This window comes from Podarcis pityusensis, assembly GCF_964106645.2.
Source record: "Podarcis pityusensis genome assembly, chromosome: 2".
NCBI classification, from domain to species: Eukaryota; Metazoa; Chordata; class Lepidosauria; order Squamata; family Lacertidae; genus Podarcis; species Podarcis pityusensis.
The window spans coordinates 78,873,876-78,898,462 of NC_138029.1; the positions used below are offsets into that span (position 1 = coordinate 78,873,876).

Below are 24,587 nucleotides of genomic sequence, written 5' to 3' on the forward strand. Positions count from 1 at the left end.
GAGGAAAAAGTGTAGCAGGAAACCTTTTGTCACCTGGATCCCTGAAGCTTTCCATTTAGGAGAAGCAGCAAGAGCAAAGAAAGCATAGTCTGTGGATGAGGGTTGAGGGGAAGAATTGGCTATGGAGTGCTTAAGAGAAAGCCGTTTCAGTATTTGAAACGGTCCTGTTACATGGGATTGTCTGTCTGGAAAATGTGTTCTGTGAAGCGCATATACAAAGCCACAGCTATCACAGCAGTTTCAAAAAGTGTTCAAATAAAAATAGAGGGGGTCACAGGCAGCTATCGCTATCAATTGTGCATCTTTTGCTAATATGCGAAAGCATAAGATAAAATTATCTTTTTTGTTGCTTACATTGAACAAACGCCTGATGAAGCTTTTCTCATTGCTAACACAATACTGTAATAACGTAACTGTAAATCTCTGTTGCAAGCACAACAGCTGGATACGATTAAGAAGCTAGATCAGGCCTCCCCAGCCTGGTGGGCTGCAGATATGGGGGACCACAATTCACATCATCCCTGCCCATTGGCCATGCTAGCTGAGGCTGGTGGGAGTTGTAATCCAAAACAGCTGGGGAAAGCTTATCTGCACCATTGTTAAGAAAGGGTTCTCTCCACATTGTGTCCAGTATCCTGTGGAATGTTTAAATGAAGGCCCAATAAATGTTCACAACCAGTGAACCAACACAAACCAGTACTGTGCCAGCAGAAGCACACTGTGTCCATCTTTGCTTGCTTAGGGATTATGACTTTTTAGCACAGAGTGGTGGTGGACGTGTGAAATCTCTTATCAGTTTTTTCATTTAAAAAAACACTGCATGCTTACAAATATGTGAGATTTAAGAGCACTTTATTGTTCATTAAGGCTACTTTTAAGTACAAAAAAGATGGCCTGCCAAACCTTTTTTTAAAATCTCCAGGTGAAACAAGGCCACAAAAGAATGATATATTACAGATTTACAAACACGGAGAGCATTGTTCAAGCTGAACTGTAGATAATGTGGCTCTGTGAAAAAAACTTCATGTAACAGTGAGGTTACTCTCCCTCTGCCTCTTTCCACCCCAACCCCTTTGGCTTTCTCAGAGTAATTATGTTTCCCATAGAGTCTTTATTTCCAAATGATTATACAGGAGACAACACATCTCACTGAGCCTATAATCCTAAGCACAGTTACTTGGAAGTAGGCTCCACCAAAATCAGCAGAGTTTACTTCCAAGTATTGTGTATTTAAGATGAGGCACCAATCTTTGCCCCACCACAAATCCATTTACCTATCACAGATAGGTAAACTTGATACTGTAACATTGTGCTTAAACGAAATGTCAAAGGAGTTACATATCTCAGAGTCCATCTACAGTCATTAGTACTTTCCTGTTAGACCGCTCAGTAGCCTGTAGCAATAACACACTAGTGGCTATTAATTGCTAATGCAGTGTTCTCATAGAATAACTGTGTTCCTGCACTTTTACTGTATTACAGACATCTACAAACAAAAAAAGATCAACTTTTTTCTCCAAACAGACAAAAAAAAGAGAGAATGATTACAGTAAAGGAAAGGGAAAAATTAAATAGCTACATATCATTAACAAATTAATTGTTCCTCAAAAAATACCTACAAATTTCTCTGTACATTCTTTACGCACAGCGTAATGATGGTCTTAAAGTTACCTATATAAAAAAGTGTGTTCTTTTTTCTCCAATTTCCTTACGGGGAGTAGGGTACCAAATGCCAAAGCAGATAGAGCACTGAATACCCAGTATGAAGATAGTGAAATGGGTGGCAAGGGTCCTTTTCCTGCTTTTTCAAAAATAAAAAATAAAAATAGGCAGTCACACTTAATATGAAACAACAGAAACAAAACAAGTTATCGTATGCATCTTGACCACCTATGCCTTTTTCATATTGAATAGCTTTACTATTTTAAACAAATGTAAAAGCCAGTATGGACCCAATACTGTACACAGCCCAGAAATACATCACATGCAGTTCTGTCTTTCACCTATTCATAAACTCTCAATGCAGCCAGTCTTGTCAGATAACCCAATATAAAAAGCCCTCGTTGTGACTGTACTGGGGATTGGTGGAATGTGTGGGTGTGGCTAAGGAGTGGGTGGGCCGCTGCATTTAACAAAAAGCTGAGAAGCTCATTACTACTAACACAAGTCTGTTCTTTATGCCTGCCTCTATTACCTAGTTAGTGGCTATTAATATAGCAAATGAAATAAATGCAAGTAACACATTTATAACCGTGTTTTCGTTTTCTTTTTAAATGGAGGAATGTACTGGTGCCTTGGCCTAGGTTTATAAGCAGCCTCAAAAATAAGATTGTGAAAGGCAATCTTGTCCTGGTAAAAATATTTAGCAAGATAGCAGTTTTTCTCCAACTGGTAGCTTTCATAGATATTCTTTAGATTTTCATAACTAACTGTGTATGAAGCAGATGATGATGCAGATTTTAAATCGTTCAGTAATGAAAGAAACTATAGAATCATGTACCCCACAGCATTGTATACATACTATAAACTGCTTAATTTGAGGCCTGACCTGAGGCTGTCCATGGTTGCTGGCTGCTACTAAAGTGAATATCAAATACAAATATCAGAGTACAACTGTACCAGCAGTAAGTCTATCTAGGACTGTTACTGAAAAATAAAAATAAAACTAGTTCTCAACGAAGGCTAATAAGTATTATATTTCTTACTGTCTATACATTAATAGATACCAGCTATTTTTTTCATAAAACATGCATCTTTAAGCACTATTGAACCCTCTGACCTCAGCTCTATTCTTACAAACTGCAGTGTTAAGAAACATTTAAAATGCCCATGAATCGGTCAATTATGCAGTCCAGTTGCAAGCATTAAGCATCTGAAATCTAATAGAGAGAAAGACCTATAACCTGTATGAGACTTCCCCTTCCTAAGCAAATTTTGCTTTCTTGCTTTAAAGAGAGACAGAAACATCATCTTTAGACTTTTTTTTTCAAAGCAGTTTGCCCTCAGAATATAAGCATCGTGCACAAAGTTGCTATGCAACTCTAGACCTCCTCCAATAGTGCAAATCATACATGACAGTTCTTTTCAAGTATATACATACAAAGTTACTTCACAAGGGAAACAAAAGCAATGGAAGCAAAACCCAGACAAAATTCTACTCTCAAGAAGCTAACCAAAAGCACACAGCATTTGGGTCAACCAACTGTACAGAATGGCTTTTTAAAAAGTTATTACTTTATTTTACTTTTGCCCATTAACTTCCTTCTGTGGTTTGTTTGTTTGTTTTTAAGGGGGCAGCAGATTTGCATCAGAGGTTTCTTTGGTAACTGAGGCAGGAAAAAAAAAAGAGTGCTACATCATAAAATTTATTTTTTAAGTCAAATAGTTCCTGCTATCATCTTATAAGGGCACACGTATAAAAAAAAAACCCCAAGCAAATAAACACAAAATGTGTTTGAAACTAATCTCTCATATCCTCCCTCCCAAACACTATTTCAATTTGAGCACTGCTCCAAGCTCAGTCAAACCATGCAAACTGATGTTTCAGATGAAGAAACTGTGGTCCTCTCTTCATGAGACTACAGAAGGGGAATGATTATGATTGACCATGTGGGAGGAAGGAGGAGAAGACGACTGCCCCCTTCTAGAGGCAGACTCGGGACTACTGGACACGCCATCCTTTGCAGCTTTGATCTGAAGCCACGTTTCTCCAAGTGCTTTGGTAAAGTGGTCATCGACTGATCCAGTGATGGATACAGAGTTTGTCACAGGCTCTGGCTCCTTGTAATTTTTGCCAAGGCTCCTGCGGAAGTGCTCTTCCACCACTGGATCACAGGCAGTGGTAGCTAAAGGGGGAAATGAAGGGGTGGGGGAGAAAGACGAGTTAGAAGCCCATGCTTACCCATGCGAGCAAAAACACTTGCAGTTTTTCCATGTAGCGACCTTTAAAAATGCATAAAATGACATCCCTTGCAAATAAAGTCCTAACCTACCATTTCAAATTAATATATTTAATACTTAAAGCATCTGTTCTTTATAGGTAAGTAGCAAAAAGAAACGGTATATCACACAGAAAAGAGACTTCTAAAACAAGAGACTGGATATTTGAAAAGGAAAAAGGTTCATCCCATAGAGTTGTATATAGCCTAGCACAAAGTGAACATTCCATCAGCACAAGGGTTTCTGCTTATGCAATGGAACAACCTCTCCCACCCTTTGTTCTAGGTGTTCCACCAACCCTCTGGAGAAAATGTGGGAAGGGCATGGGAAGTTCCATTGTGCAAACAGAAATTATTATGCTGCTGAATACTGCCCATCATTTCCTTTGTACCAGTTGGAAGTGGATCCCCAATACAATAAGCTTTCTAATAGGTTTGCTTCCTTTAAAGCTCATTTGGGTATATCCAATGGAGATATAAATTCTCATTCCCAAGGAAGAGCAAAACAAAAGAGATGCATTTATATTTGAAGGGATTTTTGAAAAGGTGTACATGAAAACGGTTCCATTTCAAGATGCGAGTTACAGTGCAACATGGCCAGCTACATTTTGCAGCTATGCAATACCTTTGTTTGCACACTTGCTGAAATGCGCTCCTGTAAAATTGTCATATGAACACAATGTTGCTAATGTCAGAGAAAATAAATAAAAAAAATTGAAACCAGAAAATTATGTGGGTTTAAAAAATAGGAGAATGACATTTATTATACCCAGTCCTTGTCTTCAGGTTTCTGTTCCCTCTTGTTCACTTTCTTCTAGAAAAAGTCATAATTTGCATGTTGTCTCTAATATATAATTTGTATCTGGCCCCTATATAAAACTGATACGGTCATATAATCTCAAAGTCAAGGGTATCAGAGCAAATGAGTCACGTTTAGGTCCAGTTGAAATCAGTCGGAAAACTTAGGTCTCTCATTTCTGCGGTACTGTGCATGACTAACCTGCTCTGGATGCAACCCAAGAGGAGACAAGGATGCTCACCTACTTGTGTGTTTTATGCAAAAATACACTCTTAGTTAGTTGAGTTAGCACTACAGTTCCATATGTAATGCTACAGAAGATAGCAACAGTAAGACTCACAATTGGACTTAAGAAAATATGCTCAAAACAATGTTGAAGCAACACCAGGTCTACATTTTCCAAGCACAGAAAGTACAAAAAATGTTTGGGGGTGGGCCTTGATTTTCTCCATCCGTTACATTTGCTCGTAAATTCTGGCATGAATCAAGCTTTCTGCTGCCAAAAGACAGGGAGGAAGATCCCAATAAAATTTCTATTCCAGCACACAATTACAGATTTAATTTGACCGTAGTATACCCTCTCCCTTGAAATGAAATAAATATCCCGCTCTACTCTTAATTTGTTGCACATGTTAAGAGTTATTTGATGGCCACATGAAGCTTTCAAGTCCTCAGAAGGTAAACTAGAAATGCAGCAGTATTACTTACTGCTAGATGGTCTCCGGTAACTCGCTGGTATGGCAGTTCCACATCCACTGTGCGCGACTGGACAATGAGATAGATTACAGTTACGATTGATTGCAGAGGCACATGTGATTACAGATGGACGGTTCTGAGGGGCAGAGAAAAACACAATCAATAAGCACAGTTATGCCTCTAAGTAAAATGAACAGTTGTTCATTTTTCCAGCTGAACAAGGCACACACAACAAACAAAATGGTAACTACTAGTGAGCATAAGCAGCAAAACGAGAAAGCCAAAAATATCTGCTATCAATAAACAGCTTTCTATTTAGTACAACACACAAAGTTCAAACACACTAAATTTGGAAAGCACTCAAGTGTTGAAGAATCATAGAATCATAGAGTTGGAAGAGACCACAAGGGCCATCGAGTCCAACCCCCTGCCAAGCAGGAAACACCATCAGAGCACTCCTGACATATGGTTGTCAAGCCTCTGCTTAAAGACCTCCAAAGAAGGAGACTCCACCACACTCCTTGGCAGCAAATTCCACTGTCGAACAGCTCTTACTGTCAGGAAGTTCTTCCTAATGTTTAGGTGGAATCTTCTTTCTTGTAGTTTGGATCCATTGCTCCATGTCTGCTTCTCTGGAGCAGCAGAAAACAACCTTTCTCCCTCCTCTATGTGACATCCTTTTAATAGAATCATAGAAGAAGATCTGCAAATTCAAAATACTCCTGTAGTATGGGGATTAATGGTAGGACAACAGAAATGGATTTTGCAAGCCTTTACGGTCACCAAAGGATTTAGGATGGAATTCAGTGTAGTGCCAAGGGTATGCACACAGCAACAGGGTGCATTCACGCAACAGGAATTGCCCCTAACCTGTTCTTCCATTTCCCCCAGCCCTCCAGAGCAGATTTAGGGGATAAGGAAAACCCTGTAGCACAAGTGGACCTCATTCCATGCATGCAACAACTTAGTTAAATCTCGTCCTTCTATTTCGAGCCCCGAAAGATAAGCACCCACTATCTATTACACACAATGCTCTAAAGACCTTAACACTCTTGCCACATTTGAACACTTTATAAGCATCAGCTTATTTTGGCTACCTGTTTGGACACTGGGAGGGCATATACCGAGCCATATGTGTAGACTAAGGTGGATGTATTGATGGTTATTGTATTGTGAGCTAAGCTGGGGAGGTTTCCTGCTTTCCCTGCTTCTTTTCTCTCTTTTCTTTTCTTTAATAAATTTGCAATAAAAACAATTTAAAAGTTCTATATATCCACCAGGGAGGTGAAAGAAAGAGGATGAAAAAAAAATATGCGGCCATGTTCGGATATTAAGCATGAAGAATCTGCATGTTGTTTTGGGGCTGTAGATAGTGCATGTCACTAAGTGTGAAATGGGCTTATCCCAAAGATGGCTGGCAGCAATTGCTGTGACTTCAGCTGCTGCTGCTGCTAATGCAGAACTGGTACTGGGCACAACCATGATCAGCCAGTTCACACAATACACCTACGCACAACATCTGTATACCCCAAAGAAGGTTGAAAGACTACTCACTGAAAGAAGGGAAATTCAATTTATGAACTGGTCCTACATGAGACAAAAAGAGAAGGGGGTCTTCTCAAAGACCTTCCCCAAGGTCCACCCCTCCCTTTCTCTTGCCTGCTATCCTCACCACAAGCAGAGAAGAATGCTCAAACCAGACAACTGCCATAGTGGCACAAACTGTAGCTAGTCCAAAGCCATAACTTAAGAACCATGCTGCCTAAGGACAAAACAGAAAGAGAGGAAAGAACTTGGCTGCTGCCAATACTAGCAACCCCAAGTCTGTCTATTCCTCCTTCTTGGGACCTAGTTCTACTTATGCATTTCTGGGCCACTTTATCCTACAACTCTTTCCACCCAAACATTTGGCTGGCAAGTACAAGCAAGCACAGTATAAGGATGGCTGGACACCTGTAAGTAGGAACATGCATTGCTGGTTTTGGTGACAGCCTCATCTTCTCCATATGGTGTACTTCCTTCCCTGATCGTAAGCAAGGGTGGCCTTGCCATCTACCATTGTGGAATGACCTGCTTCACCTGGCATCACTAAGTGAGGAGATAGGGAAAGGCACAAATTAGTATTAGTGGGTTCAGCAAGGCTGGCGATGTTCTTCAAATACAAAGAGCATCTCTATGGCCAGAGAACGCCAAAATGCAAACTTTCCTTGCAAAAAATATCAATTTCATTTAGTAATTTTTGTTCTGTAAAAATTTATTCATTCTTTCTAGTTTGGCCAGGTTTATAAAAGAAATGCAAATTTTCCTGCCAATAAAAATGTATATATTGTTTATATTTTGTTCTGTTAAAATTTATCCATTCTTTCTATTTTGGGCAGGTTTAGAAAAGAAAATTAACTAACAATCAAATAACTGATGTTATACATTCAATTAAGACTCAATAGTGAATGATATTTGAATATCTAAAAGTGTGACACTGAATTTGCTTTTTTCTTGTTTAGTAATGTAATCAATTTTTAGGGAACCTTAGATATCTATGCTGCTAGTTACTTCTACAAGTTAAATTTTAGAGAAAATGTGCTAATTTAAAAATCATTGGTACAGTAGTACTATAACATAACAGATATTGTGATATATTGAAATATCGCAATGTTTAACTGATTATATATCATGATGTTGAAAACCAGATTATCACCCAGCCCTGCACGCTTGCACATAGTAGGTTTGGGAACTGACACTTGGAACCTGCAAGAGATGGTCAGTAGCAAAGCTCTCATTAGTTGCTACATGTGTTGACCCAGAGCTGTCAACTCAACCAGCAACGCAGGAAAAGTAGAACGCTTCGGTAGATTAAGAACATTAATCCATCATCAATGAGAGTTAACCACACCTTTTCAAAGCAGACCGTATGTATTTTACGGGTTTATTTTACAAGCCTGTGGCAAACAGAGCTCGAGACACTCCAAAGAGCATTGAGCTGACACGGAACTTGAACCCAGGACCAAATTCAAGAATATCACCTGGAGTGTCCTTGTTCGTTGAGATTAGTTTAGAAGCCTGCTCAAAAGGTGGGCATTCACAAAGGGGCCAAGCCTTTCATCTTTTATGTGCTTTAGCCGCAAAAACCTCACATGACATAGGAACCAGCAGAGAGATTCCATTGTTTAACACAAGTTCAGTCAAAGCACCCTAAGAAGAGATTATATTTGACTGCAAGATCAAAGATAGTCAGGCTTCAGCAATCTAAAAACAAAAGCGACAGGTTGCTGCTGTTTGTTCTGCTTCTATGGAGAACAAAGCCATTTGCATCTTCCTGAACCAATAACAAATTCAAACATGCCTAGGATACTTATTACCAAAGGAAAGAGAGGAACAGTGAGGAATATTTAGTCCCACTGATTTAATCCTTTGTATTCTTCACAATGACTGGGTACAGTGTACCCTAGATATAGGCGAATAAATAGAAAACAGCCCAATTACATTTATAATGGGAATTATGTGGATCGAGATGACCTGGCTGCTTCCTCTGTAGGATTGTGGATCTTGCTGGAGTGAAAAGCACTTCCCCATGACTCCAGTAAAGAGGAGAGTGTGTTGGTATGGTAGCTGATTTCCATACAGCTTTGGTAACATGATTACAGTTGTGGACACCCTCCTTTCACCATGTACAGACAACACCATTGAAATGAATGGAAGCAATGCAAAAGATCTGCTTGCTAACCTTTTTCTCTCTCTTAAAAAAAAAAGCATGATTAGCATAATATCAGCAAGCAGCATCCAATTTCAGACAAGAGTTCAATCATGTTCCAAATACAACAAAACGTCTAACCATCTGGCCATAACCTCCCAAGTATAATCCAGTAAAAACAGTTCCCAATGTACTTTTAGAGTGGCAGAGTTGGCTGCCAAGCTGAGAAACAATAGTAAGACTTATCAAAGAGCCCTAATGTCGTCAATGGGAGCCTCTCCCTTCCTTGTCTGTCATCAGAACCGGCTACAGAGAGGCAGTGGTGTATGCAGAACAGCAAGAGCTGGGCTCGTAGAATGGATTATACAAAATAATACACCCAATGATAACGCAACCACTTGCAGGGCAGAGTACAGATCACATCCCAGATATATACGTACAGCATATAAGGATTTCAGAGCAACTATGAAGTGCCAAATAAAAAATAAAAGTGTTAAAGAAACACTTAAGAATGCTGAATGAGAAGTTCTCCAAACTTTTTTTTTTAATTCCCAAATTTCCAAGAGGAATGCTTGTGTGATTATGCTTGTAGTAAATCAACAAGGAGCATCATCTCAATACATTAGCAAGCATATCTGTGCTATCATCCTAGTTCACATAGGTTGCAATTTCCAGTATGCCACTTGATTTATAAACTATTGTGCTTCTTTCCATGTATCTAAGAGTAAAACAGGAGGGGAGCGTTGTGGGAAGAACAGCTTGGCACAAAACTAAGTTGACGGAAAGGAAGTATAAACAAGACTGTTTTATCTTTATTCGGTAGGAATTTTCCTAAAGGAATTAAAAAATGCCCCTCTATAATTTATTTATTTTTTTTAAGCACAAACAGCCATCCAGGCCTTCAGAGAAAAATGCTGGTGCTTGCACCAATTATCCTGCTTACTTGACACTAACATAGGAAGTCCAAGAGGGGGGAGTTATAATAACCTCCAGGTAGAGGCTGGGAAAGCAGAATTCTCAGTCAGCAGAAGGAAGGAAAAATGGTGTCTGGGGCTCTCTACACATCTGCTACATAGCCTAGAGACTGCTCACTGTTCAAAAGCTTTTTGCATTCTGGGTCAAGGTCAGGCTTCCAGTTATCTCTGTCTCCCTACGTTAAAGAGCAGCAAGTCATACCAGACCTTTTTCTCCAAAAGGTCATATCACATGCCTCTCACAGTTTCTTCCCAGAGAACAATGGGTATTTTCCAAGGCTCATGTTATAGCCAGATCTTAAAAACTTGCTATAGAAGATAAGTATCTAAGAGCCTTTGAAGATTTTTTCCCTAATAATCCATAAGAAACTAATACTGGCAAACTTTAATTCAAATACTGTACGTAGATGGGAGCTCTTAAGTTGTTTGAAATTATGTGGGGAAAGGGTTCCTTCCAATAAACATATCTTCCAACTCATTGAAGTAAAATATGCAAAGACCTTTCTAGGACCTTTCTATGAGCTGAAAGGCAGTGCAAGCTGCAATAGAGCAGAGAATGCTAACACACTCTGTCTCCACGTCCACCACCACACGTGTGTGAGGTTTGAAGGTCGTTGTTTCTTACTTTTTTGAATGTGAGATCTTTCTATGGTGGAATTTCCACACCTTAAACTTGCAGTGGTGCAATCCAGAATCTGTATTTATCTCCTTATCACTTTTGAAAGATACAAATCACCTGCAAACGAGGATCTGTTGCTTTCAGCCAGCTCCTGAGGAGACCTGTCTGATCAGAGGCAGCAGGGGCAACAACTTTGCCTGCTCCTTTTTTGATCTCCAAGACTGAAGGGAATGCAACAGGGAGCCTCTTCTGCTGTCGGAAGACAGCCCTCTAACTTCAACAGAGTTGGACAGGAGGAAATACGTATGAATGATTTTCTACTTGCTATCAATCTATATTACTTATTGGGACATGCTGAATCAGATCGCTCAGAAATTTATTGATATGTTGCTGTTGTTTCAATTGCCCTTGAATCTCCTTATGGTCAGGGTGACTTACAACCATCAAAACATTTGTGACATTTTAATCTGCATTTATGTGCTCACAGGAAGAGGAACTAGGCAACAATGTAGGCAAAGACAAAGGAACACAACCAAGTTGAGAAAAAAGTAGTTGTTAAATACATAGACACATACACACAGAGAGAGAGAGAAATCATGGAGAACAGCGTGTACCTGCTGCCGTTCCACTGACGTCATTGTAGGAGTGATGCTAACAGACCGGGTAGCATCCATGCTGTTTTTGGTCAGTGCTAGAGGTTGATCCATAGGTAAGCTTGGGATTGAGGCATATATGTGGTTGGTGTGAAGGCTCATTGTTGGTGCAGCAGCCCGTTCTATTGGACTGCGACTTCTGTCTCTGTGCTCTTTTCGATAATCCCCATTGGCAGCCTTCATTCTAAGAGAAAAACAGACAAGGCCATTATTCAAGCCTGACACATTTAATTCACTCGTGAAGAAGAAAGATTTCAGCATGCTATCGTTTATCCATTGTCTTTACTCAAGCACGTGAGCAAGCGCACACACAAAATTCAACAGCTGAACTGACACTTGGCATGAACAATAGTTTTGGTTTGGTTTGGTTTTTTTTTTAAAAAGGGGGCTGATTACTTGTTAACCACAGTTAGCTGTTTGGACAAGCTGCAGAGAAAAATAATAATCAATTGACCTTGCTCAGTCAACGTCCTCATCAAAACGCACATTTTACACCCCCATTTTATGAACAGACGTTCTGTTTTACTATTGACAAATAGTGATCAAAATGCATTAAATGTCACGCTTCACTTGATTCTAGTCACTCACGTTTTTGTTAATAACAAAGAACATTTTGTTAAAATCTACTGTTTTCCATCGCCCCTTAAAAGCAGTGGCATTTTTCACTGAGTATTGGAATCCTTGGCAGCGTGATCCAGCATGCACACTGGCAAGCAAAGCAAGTGAGAAAGTATGGGTGTGCACACACAGAGAGAGAGCAGTAGATAGGGCTGGAAATGAAGACAAGGAATTGCTACACAATAGAGCTGTGGAGGCTTCCTTCTCCAACATTTTCCAGCTACTAGCAAAAGGAGATCCAGCTTTCCCAGGCCCCATCCCTGGTCTGTGTCTGTCAAAACAGAGCACAGGGTGATCTGGGTGCATTTCTTGGGAGTAACAGTGTTATAGTCCTGTTGCTCCTTAAAGACTAACAAATTAATTCTAGCATAAGCTTGCATGGACCACAGTCTACTTCCTCAAATGCATGAAGTGTAATCCTAAACTGGAAGGTAAAGGTGTTTTTTTTTTGGGGGGGGGTTAAATGTATGGAAGTGAGGTCAAGGAAATGAAATGTCAAAGGAATGATTAGCAACAGTTACTTAAAAGCAAAATAATAATAATAATAATAATAATAATAATAATAATAATAATAATACTGTGACCAATTAACAAGCCAACAGTGGTGACAACAAAGACCACTGATGCCAACAGTGGTGACAACAAAGACCACTGATGCCAACAGTGGTGACAACAAAGACCACTGATGCCAACAGTGGTGACAACAAAGACCACTGATGCTGTAGAGGTCCTATAATATGGGGACAAAGTTAGCATCTCATTTTTTTTGCAGGATCTGGTCCCTATGTTTGTGCCTTTGTTATGTAGTCTGTTGTTGCTGGCAAAGCCTTTTTGTGACGGTACTCATTGGCCCGGGGCAGCCATTTTGTGCTGACACTCACAGCACTATTATCAAAATATGAATACTGGTGGCAACTCATTTTATCAACCCCCACAAAAAACGTGTTGCTGGTGTTTTAGGTTGGGAAACTATCGGCAAGCAAGTAGAGACCTACAACTGAAGTCCTATGGGATAGAAATATTATTGTCCAAGATGGGCTGTTGATCACTGATAATATATTTGAGTAGTTTGGCTGGGAACTACAGGGGACAATGGATGGTGTTCTGTCATTTTCTCTTCTAAATCTGTCATCCAGTAGATTATTCCTAGTTACCAATCTGGGACCCAAATTATGCTGCACAAAAAGGGGTGCTTGTGGAAAAAGCAATCAGCACAGGACTACTTCCCACAGCAACAAATGCAGGTAGAGAGAACAGACACATTTTCAAATGCCTGCTTGTCATACTTTTAGGTGTACACTTGCAAAATACTGAACGTGCAACTGAAAAACACAGCATGGGGCTGTGAACAGTGGATTTCACTCCCCAGTCACAAAACAATGATGGAATATTACCACTGCCAAACCTGGATATAGTAAAGCTACTTCCACAGAAGGACACACTGTGTTTATTTCTCCAGTCTTATGAAGTCATTTTGCAGTTAATTTATTTCAGCAGTTCTGCTCAAACTATAAAAAAAAATAGAGCTTTTCAGTGAGATACTAATTGCATGTTGTAACTGCTCTTAAATAAAAAAAAGTTTTGTTTACAAAATATTAGTGCATTTGGCACACCATCTTTGTAAACACAGGCAATTCCTTGAAATAAATGCTAGCTATACAAAAAAGGGTCCCTTATAATTTGCTGACTTCAACAGGGTAAAACAGACCGATAATTAACAGTTATCAAAATTACTGTGTGTTGTTGTTGTTAAGGATTTAAAATGTCAAATCATGCTTTCATTCCTGCTCTTCTCTGAAACATACAAAGAAAACCAAGGTCTCCATGACATTGTGAGTGTACATCATGTGGAGGGGTTGGGAGCAGCCTTCACCACTTGAGATCTTCCCTTTATAAATGGCAGCTTTGTCCTTTGTGAGGGCATTTGGGGCTAACTTACCGATGCCTTGCATTTTGCTTGGGTACTTACATGCAGGCCTGCACAATCAGCTCACTGGCTGCCACCTCCAGAGCTGTTCCCAACTGCAAGGGGTTCTTTACCTGTGATTCCTATACTGAAGTGGGTTGGATTAAATGACCCTTGGAGTCCCTTCCAACTCTAAATTTCATGATACATTGGAGGTAAAAACAAAAACCCAACCTACAGGATGTTGCAATGAATGCAGTTAAAGAGGCAAAGGCAAGTATGCCAACAGAGGTAAGTTGTTTAAGGAAAGGAAGACATATCTTGCAACCTTCCTTAAGCCTAGGGATGTATGTGATTTTATAATGAGCTGCATCCATCCTATTGGAAAATGTGAACATGTACAGCAGCCCAAGCAGAAACATTTTGCTGCCATGCACTGCTAGTTGGCAACAGCACCGTTCTGCATAACCTGAGATCTTTACACAATATAATAGTTTGTGCTGAATTAAAGTATAAAAAAACTTCCTCCATTACCACCAAGAATGAGATAAAACTGCTGGCAACTTAAAACCGTTCTTCCCTAACTCTATCTATCTATCTATCTATCTATCTATCTATCTATCTAATCTATCTAAAAAAACATTTAGCTATAGGAGAGTTCCTGTGTAACTTAAAAGTGCACAGTGAATTGTGACCATTAGTTGATCAAATAAAGGTAGTATATATTGAACTTTATTTTGTTGCTGTTGGCTTTTGATACATGCATTTATTTACCTTTTTGGCTCATCTACTACTAATAAAATGTGCAGCTTTACTGACCGCATGAATTCCGTAACGAGGTATGAACATAGTACCTGATTTGAGTCTTTCTATAGCAATTATACCTTTAAGTTTGTTTTCACGTATGGACAGATCATGTTGAAGTGCTTGGTTACTATACAACACCCCCCTCTCCCCCTTTATCTTCCCTTTTATCTTTAAAGCAGACATTGTTTTCCATGATTTCCCCCAGTGAATCATAACCCAGGCTCCTAGCACTTACCCAAGCATCATGTGCTCAGATGGACGACATACCAAAACCACACACATCCTGACTGCTAGAACCAAACTGCTGCACAGATTTTTTTATCTTGCTAATTCAAAGCAATGTATTCAAAGCCCATGCATTAAAAAATGGTTCTAGGAGTAGTTACGACACATATTGTCCTTAAACGATTCTTGTGTTGTAGAACTGTTAATGCTGCCCACTCAGTTTACTGGAACAGAGCAAATGGGTAATTCACACCCATCCTGGAGAAATGACTAACTTTGCCAACTGTTTAAGGAAAAAGGGAGAAAGATAGAGCAAGAGAGAGGCCCAGAAAGGGGGGACTGTTCTCTTACGCTCACTTCCAGTGCACAGCTCTTAACAGAGGAGAAGCCAAAAGCATTTCTGACAAAAAGCTAAAATCGTACAGAGTCTTTTTAGCAGAAAGTTGGCCTGATTTTAAGATATGCACCATGAAAGTTAACTGATGCCATTTTACACTTGGCAATACTGGCTGCCAAATATTGAGGGGGACGACAACAACGACAAAATAATTTCCCATTCTTCCAAAGTGTTTATGTGACTTGGGATGCATTCCTAAACACACTTACAGTGGTACCTCGGGTTAAGAACCTAATTCGTTCGGGAGGTCCGTTCTTAACCTGAAACTGTTCTTAACCTGAGGTACCACTTTAGCTAATGGGGCTCCCACTGCCATGCTGCTGCCGTGCGACTTCTGTTCTCATCCTGAAGCAAAGTTCTTAACCCGAGGTACTATTTCTGAGTTAGCAGAGTCTGTAACCTGAAGCGTCTATAACCTGAGGTGCCACTGTACTAGAGACAGCCTAACTGAACACAGCAGGGTTTACTTCTGACGAAACATGCATATGGTATATGCTGAATAGCCGAAATTTCGTCCAATAGCCGAAATCAAAAAGAAAGAAAAACACAACTTTTTGGGGGAAGTCTGACTGTCTGGTGGTCTCCCGACATCGTAACCATCCACCCACCCAATGAGGTCCACTGCAGAATCTCTTCTCCAAGGGTCCTCACTACCTTTGTAATGATGAGGGTGACAAGTGGAGACATCTTTGGAATTATTTCCCAGGAAAATCACCTGGCACCTGCATTACCCCTTCAGTGCCAGGCAGAGATGTTTTTATTCTCCCAGACCTTTTAAAGTAGATCTCAACTATTCCATACTGCTTGAATTTGATGGTTTATTATGCATTATTTCTGATACATGCGAACGAATAAAAAAAATACTTCTTCAGACATGCCTAGGTGAGCAGCTATCAGCAAATCTGCACTAGTTTCTGATGCTTTCTGATAAAAGTCTGTTAAACTGCAAGCACACCGTGGCCCAATCCAGCGTAAGTTACATGTGACTATGTATGAAATGTTGCTACTCAAAGTGGTGCAGTCCATTCTGCCAACCCTCAGGAGTATACCACGTCACTGACATTGCATGTCAAGACTTAATTTCAAAATGCGGATGTGGCCTACACTTCGAATACTCTCTAAACATATCTATTACCCTTTCTTTAAAATTTCCAACAAATATTTCCTTATTCTTCAGACCCTGTGCCTCAGATCCCAACTTCACTGTTTCCTCATATTCAGTAGCTAATAATTCTATCTCTATCTCTGCAGGATACATTGTCAATTCACTTTGTATACTTCATTTAGTCTTCTGGAAACTAATAAATGGGGGGGGGGGGGAGAGATTTAGTAAGGAAAGTGACCTTTATTCTGTTCCAACCAGGCCCAGCTGTTCCACATACAGTATTAAAAACAATACAACCTATTTGTTCTTTCTCGCCCAACTTTGCACACAAAGATGTGCCATTTCAAGGGTGTACTATGTGTCTAAAGCATTGCCAAAAAGAACTTTTGGCAAGTACTTTGGCTGGGAAAAGGTCTACTTTTTTGCCCATTTAGTCATGTTTATGAAGAGAGAAGCAGGTGGATAGCTTTCATATTTGGCCTCAGGGTAAGTATACTGCTCAATAAAGGCACCCAGAATTTTCACATGCCAGCCAGAAACCTGAATTCAACAATCAATTAAATGATAGTTTCCCTGGGTCAAGTGTTGAACATCCCAGCCTGCCAGACAAAATGAGCTTTCCTAGCTTGAGTTTCAGTCCAGTGCAAGTTTAATGGTCAAAATTCTTAAAGAGTCAGGAGTGAAGCCAACTAGCATAAATATGTAAAATACAGAAAAGGAGCCAGAAATAGTTGCATTTGTCCACTTAAAGCCAACTGAAAGACCTCCTAGCTGACCTTGTCCAGAACCCTAAACAGCTTTCAAAAGCAGCCATTTTATACTACTACTCCTTTCTAACATATTATTAAAACACTGGATAAGGAAATGAATAATCCTGTTACCAATTAATGCAGTGATAATTTAACTCGATATGTAACCACTATCTAATATGTCTTAAACTATTTTTACAATGGTAATCCAGGCTTAGCATATCCCACTTGCAAAACTATTTTATTTGTTTAATTTAAAAGCATTTATAAACTGCTTACTATTTTAATACTACTACTACTACTAATCATCATTATTTATACCCTGCCCATCTGGCTGGGTTTCCCCAGTCACTCTGGGCGGCTTCCAACAAAATATTAAAAATACAATAGAACATCAAACATTAAAAACTTCCCTAAACAGGGCTGCCCTCAGATGTCTTCTAAAAGTCAGATAGTTGTTTATTTCCTTGATATCTGATGGGAGGGCGTTCACCAGGGTGGGCGCCACCACCAAGAAGGCCCTCTGCCTGGTTTACTGTAACTTCGCTTCTTGCAGTGAAGGAACCGCCAGAAGGCTCTCAGCGCTGGAGGTACTAAATAGCCTGTTTAAAAATCTCTAAGTTATTTTGTTCCCTTTTTAATTTGTCATACTTATGTAATAGAAAAATAGGGTTGCATCTAATGAAGACATTAGTGGAAGAATTTCCACCTGTGCAACCAAGTTTGAATCTCTTTGATCCCTCTGCTAAATCTGTTCTGGGTGTTCCCCAACCCTTCAGAGCAGATTTAGAGGGCAAAGAGTCCCATTGCACAGATGGAAGTATTTATACTAACAGGTAACCTTTGCTAGATACCACCCAAAGATAAATAAAATAGAATTAAAAGTAACTACTGTGACAAAGAAAATAGCACATATGAATTTACATCTTCTGCACGCACACCAACTTGATAGACAAAAGCCCATTTTTTGCAGAAATCAGTCATATCTGTGTCTCATACACACATTTATTAGTTCAGACTAATAAGCAATGCCCAGTATCGGGGGGGGGGGGCATTCCCATGTAGATGGAGATTTGTTTATTTATTTTGTAATCCCAAAAGCAACTGGCAGCTTTTTGCTGCCCTGCTTAAGCTCAAATATTAATTTTAACTTTTTCTGTGTATTCCTAATGCAGTTCAAACCAACAACAAAAAATAAATAAATTATTTATGTACAAGCATAATTAACCTGAAAGAGGCCACCCAGTTAGCAGTTTGAAACATAACTTTATGTGTGAATTGACTGATGAAAGTCCAAAAATCTCCAGAAATAAGGAACCATATTATGCGTACAGTGGTACCTCGGGTTACATACACTTCAGGTTACATACGCTTCAGGTTACAGACTCCGCTAACCCAGAAATATTACCTCGGGTTAAGAACTTTGCTTCAGGATGAGAACAGAAATCGTGCTCCGGCGGAACAGCAGCAACATGAGGCCCCATTAGCTAAAGTGGTGCTTCAGGTTAAGAACAGACCTCCAGAATGAATTAATTTCTTAACCGGAGGTACCACCGTATTTGCTTTTTACTTTCTTTAACTTCACATCCTGACAGCTGATGTAAAATGAAAATATACCCTGTTGAGCAACATATTCTGTAAGGCTTAAAATCCAGCTTGTAAATAGCCACTCTTGTGGTATCCTATCCTGAAAAAGAATTGTAAATTAAGAGACTTGGCTGGGTTCCCCTTCCCTTTCAGGACACTCATGCAGGCTACGCACTTTTGTGGCGTTATTTGCACAGGTTAAAGGGCATCTTTAATTGCTTAGAATAATCAGGGAACTCAAATATTGAAAGCTTTGGGAGTTTTCTTCATGCCTACGGCACAACTCTGCATGCCATACAGTGGCGCTTTGCACTGAATGTGGGATTACATTGAACACAAACAACCTTTTTTTGCAAACTATATAAAGGTAAAGGTAAAGGACCTATATATGCTAGGCTGGAGAAACAGTAGATCTCCAGATGTTGTTCTGGAAAGTTGCATCCAAATGCCAAGCACCGCTTTCAGTTAGTATTTTCTGCTTCATTCTTCCAGCACATGTAAAATTATTTGCTATCATAGTGACTGAAAACAGTCAATATTAACAGAACACCGAAGAATTAACACTCTGATAATGAACACATCCAGGTAATAGAAAATTGCTATGTGTAAGTTAGCAAATATACACATATCACTGTTTTGCCTCAATATCAGAAGGTAAGTCCATAATGGGTGATCTGTATCAGTATACACGTAACATAAGAAGAGAACAACAAACAAGAGATAGCAAGCCCTTCCCTTTTGCAAAAATGAGTGAATAAAAATTAGGAAGCTCCACCCCTTCACCATTCCAATTTCTTCCTTACAATATAAACATGGAGCTGGCTGGAGATATTTCTTTTCTTTCTTTCTCTATATCTTTCTTAAAATATACAGATCCAAAACAAAACAGTTGCCACTTTCCCCTCCCCAGAGAACTGTACAACAAAGTGACATTAAGAAATATTAACTCCATTCTAATGCCATTTTCCATTCAGGTTGTAAGTCCTCATCATAATGTCAAATATGTATTCAGCAGAAAATACAATAAATATTAATGTATGTAGTAAAACATACCAGTTTTCTCTAAAAGTGCCTTTCCTTAGAGATCTTCGTCTCCTTATGAAATGGACTGTGGTCCACAAAAGATTATGCCACAATTGTTAGTCTTTAAGGTAGCACAAGATACATTCCTCAACAACACTGCATCTTTATCAGAGGAAGCTAAAAGTTGTGAAAAATCAATATAAATTAGTAAAGAACAGAGCACCAGGTCAGTGGTGTTCAACCAGTGTGCCATGGCACCCTGAGGTGCATTGAATGGTGGTTAGGGGTGCCACAGACAGCACTGGCCGCTGTCCCTCTTTCCTTCCCTCCCTCCTCTGATGCCCTCTCATGTCTCTGCCTCCCAAAGGCTTGCACAGATGTTTGTTGCAGCAGCCCTGGCTACAAGCTCCCCAGGCAAATGGTTCTTCTGGGGCTGGCCACGAGGTGCTGGTTGTCAGGAGCTGAGGCAGTGCAGAAACCAGGGGTAGCTGCAACAGCTACCTGGAGAACTCCCGAGAGGGGAGAGCCGAGAGGAGAGGAGGCTGAGGGAACACTCCACAAGGGAGGGTGTTCAAAAAAGGGTGAGAGGCTGCCAGCTCTGCAGGCAAGGGGTGACATAACTGGGCTCCTGAGCCCCACAGGGGTGCCCATGCAGAAAGAATGCAGTTGGTAAAGGGAGCCGTGGACTCAAAAAGGTTGAAAACCTCTGCCCTAGGTAACTGGAAGGGAATGATATCAGCAAACGGGACCTTTTATTAGCAAAGGGCAGAAAAGCTCTTGCTGTTTGCATATATTCAAATTTAGGGTGAAATTGTGATTTGGTCACTTACACACCTACATGCAACCTATAGCCAAATCTGTCTATCTATCTACCCATCTATCTATCTATCTATCATCTATCTCATAGCAGTTGCCAAAGACATACTTGCAAATTCAGGGCTAAATTATTCGAATCAAGGCTAAGCCCCAGAACACATGCAGGATATCCATGGATTTCCATTGTTTTATTACGTACCGTTTTCCAGAAAATGCTACTACTAATCCACATAGATATACGCAAACAGAGATGTAAATTTCCATATGCAGTAAGGCAGCTCTCTCTCAGAACAGTATAATGTTCCCACACCAGGCTTAATGAGATTATAACATAAAAGTAATCACCTGATTGAGACAGGGCTGCAGCTCAGTGGAAGAGCCTATGTGTTGCATTGCAGTAGGGTCCCAGGTTCAAACCTCAGCACATCTGGGTAGGGCTGGGAGGGGACCCAGCTCAATACTCTGGAGAGCTGCTGCCAGTCAGCAAAATCAATGCTGCACAATATAGTAATATTGCCAAGCACATTTATGATACTATATAAACAAACAACTGAACTCTAGGTGATCTGGAACCAAAAGCCACAGACAGGACTAAGACACTTCTGTTGGGTTCCAATAGTTGGGTAGCTGTTTCACAGTATTTGCTTCCCTTAAAAAAAATAAAGGAAAAGTGTCAACTTTGAATTCAGAAGGCTACAAAATGGAAGATCTTCTAGATGCTATGATGTTCCGTGAAGTGTTCACAGGAGGCAGCTTGGAGGGGTCAAGGTCCCTTTGCCCCCACTAAAATATTTGGGGGCCGTCCCCAAAAAATTGATTAGTATTGCCATTCAAATGGTGTGTGTGTGTGTGTGTGTGTGTGTGTGTGATGTCTTGTGATCAATTATGTGGGTGGGGCTTAATTGTCCCCCCCGCCAATACTTTATTCAAGTGGCAGCCTTGGAAGTGTTTGCAACCTGGGCTAGTGGTTCTCCATTCCCCACCCAAATACAGAGACGAACAAGCACTGGGGAACCATCCACAATAATCACTTGTGATTTAGGGGTCTCTAGCCCAATCTGAATCTGTATTTTTTTTATAGAAAAAAAAGTTTGGAGTTCTCAGGAGTTTGAGCAAGAGCTCACAAGCTACATAAAAGTCAAACTCAGGTCACATGTTGCCTACCTCCTGAGGTTATTAATCACATATAACTCCCTGTATCAGTCAGCTGCCTGCTGAACTGATGAAAAAAATGGTAAATAGAATTCAGCTCTGTATATAATTTGGTGCACAGCCACACAGGCAAAGTAACTGTAGTCATGCAATGCTTGAATGTATATAGCATAACTAACCATGTAAAGTTTAAAGCATACATTCATTTTTTGTTTACAAAACAGCTTATACTTTAATTCTTTTACATTCTGCTACATAAAACTCATATAGTGTGAAAGCAAAGCAGAAAATCTATAAAGACAGCTCAGTTTCTGCTGTCCCTTATATATATGTTTTGTGGTATTTTTTATGCACTTAAGTGACTAATAATAGAACTGTCCTGCAAAAATCTAAAGGAAGAGGTTGAATAAATGAAATCAGAAACTTCACCCACTTACTTTTTTAAATTTCTTGCAATTTTCTTTAATGAAAAACATTAAACTAAAACATGCTTGCACCTACCTTTGCACCAACCCACCCGTCACAGGATGAAATCCTGTCAATCTATATCATGCACTGAAGGAACTGACCCCAGTCTCTCCTCTCCAAATTTGGGAAACCATGTGCACATTGATATTTGATGTGTGGTTTGGGAGCAGGGATTGGACAACCACGTGCAATAGGTGCTTAATCCATATTCACAACTGAGGATAGGAAAACATTTGCAACCACATTTAAAACATAATAAAGATTAACCTGTGTGTAGGAAAAGGTGAATGGCTCAAGAGACGACCACACAACTCCTCGTACCCTGACTTCAAAAATGCACAGTTACATTTTGCAGGCTGTCACATGACAATAACATTTCATTGCCACCTGAGCCTGCCTTGTCCCAATTAGAAAAATAACACCTTTGCGTACACTGAAGTCTAACAGCATGAGATTCACTGTTTAGCAATAGTTACAGTCACTGAGCTCCTCGTTTCTTCACGAGCTAAGGAGGGTGACTAAAGGTGTTAGCAACATGAATCTGATGTATAATTGGGAAGAAAATCACTGCTCCCTCTCCAAAAGAGAGCTACTGATCCACTCTTCTACTTCTCTGTTCAGCACTTAGTTTAAATTAATTACAGCTGAAAATATGGCACTGCCATCTGGTATGAAAAAGCAAGGATCAGGGAATAAAATGAAAGCTCTCCCTCCCCCCCTTTTTGTACTAACCTCACTTTAATCATTGCCAAAGAGCATGAAGACAGCCCTGCGTCCTCCCACAAGAAAGCCTTGGGCCTCACAAACTTGGCAGGCCCTTCCCTGCATAAAAAGCTCAGCAGGCAGAAGTCATTTCAAAATAAGAGTTTTTCCCTCCAGGATAAGCTGTACTCAAAAGCAACAAGGATGGATTTCTGCTGCACTTGTTGAACACCATCTCTGGGGAAACCTACCTTCTCTTCCAGAGCAAGGTTTTCATGCTTGCGGAAGTGAGTTTCTCCCCCTTGTCTCCACCAAAAAGGGGAGGGGGAACTGTGCTTTGGGTCTCCCCCATGGAGACAGGTTAGCTGGTGGCTAAAAGATCAAAAGAAAAGGGGGGGTGGAAGAGGAGAGAAGAAAGCAAAACCATAGGGGAACCAAAGTAGGCTTAAAGTTCCCTAAGCACCAACACCTGGGAAGAATAAGCCTTATTTATTTATTTATTTATTTATTTATTTATTTATTTAGCTGCCCTTCATCCGAGGATCACAAGGCAGTTCACAACATAAAAATACAAAAGAAAGACACAAAATATGTACTAAAGCTAGTACTTCCCCACTGCACCAGTCATCAGTGCAACTAGAGGACTGCACTGTACTTTACATGGTGTCTCCAGAGAATTTTACATATCACTTGGGAAGGGGCAGGCAAACAAATGTCGGTGTACTGGAAGAAGCAAAGATCACCAGTGTCAAAGCAATGATTCTTCAACATCAACTTGGTCATGTCTGATTATAGTCTTCCAAAGCAACCACTCTATTCCCAACTTAAGAATGGTGAGCATAATGCTGGTGGACAAAAAAAAGAGGTTTAAAGATGCCCTCAAGACTAATCTTAAAAAATGAGGGATAAACACCGACAACTGGGATTCATTGGCCTGAGAGTGCTCCAACTGGAGAACATCCTTTACCAAAGGCGTCATGGACTTTGAGGAAGCACAGATTTAGGATGAAAGGGAGAAACAAACTGAGAGGAAGGCACGTTTGGCAAATCCTCACCGTGATCAACTCCTGCCCCAAAACCTATGTCCTCATTGTAGGAGGTGCGGATCCATCATTGGCCTCCACAGTCATTTACGGACACACTGTTAAAACCGTGTTCATGGAAGACAATCTTACTCGGCTACAAGCGATCGCCAAAGAAGGAAGACGACGTGGCACAGCAACGAAAGCAGCAAGCTGGCACTCTGCCTACAACAACCTCCATGTGGCCCTTTTGGGGGTCAACCCAGGCAGGTTTGGCTTTGTAAATGTTCGCTTCCGTTGCTTGCCAAGACAGTTTACGCATCCCAAATGCAGCCCTTGATCAAACCATTGGGCTATTCAGCGCTCCATATCTACATTTGGCTGCCTTCATCCAATGAAGAAGGTGAATGTTGGAAGATTCTGGACAGATAAAAGAAAGTACTTCTTCAAGCCACAGGAGACAGTGATGGCCACCAACCTGGATGGCTTTAAAGGGCCATGATGGATGTGCTCTGCCTCTACAGTTGGCAGCAGTAACTCTTCTGAATACAAGTTGCTAGGAATCACAGGAGGGGAGAGTGTTCTTGTGCTCAAATCCTGCTCGCCTGCGGGAAACCTGTATCTGGTTGGCCAGTGTAAGAAC

At 40.3% G+C, this 24,587-nt stretch overlaps 1 protein-coding gene across 3 annotated transcripts in view; it reads right to left on the reverse strand.

The window, feature by feature from the left end:
• Window positions 1-835: 835 nt before the first annotated feature.
• Window positions 836-24,587, reverse strand: part of VGLL4 (vestigial like family member 4) — a 93,524-nt gene continuing 69,772 nt past the window's right edge. For 2 of the 3 annotated variants that reach the window (XM_080994235.1, XM_080994234.1), the window contains 3 exons: window positions 11,329-11,551; window positions 5,446-5,569; window positions 836-3,845 (listed from right to left, as the gene is read on the reverse strand). In XM_080994235.1, the coding sequence (XP_080850361.1) occupies window positions 3,571-3,845; window positions 5,446-5,569; window positions 11,329-11,551 (622 nt within the window). In that variant the 3' untranslated portion in view covers window positions 836-3,570. Of the gene's footprint in view, window positions 3,846-5,445; window positions 5,570-11,328; window positions 11,552-22,952; window positions 23,063-24,587 lie in introns of those variants that run through there. The other variant, XM_080994236.1, reaches the window with a different exon arrangement.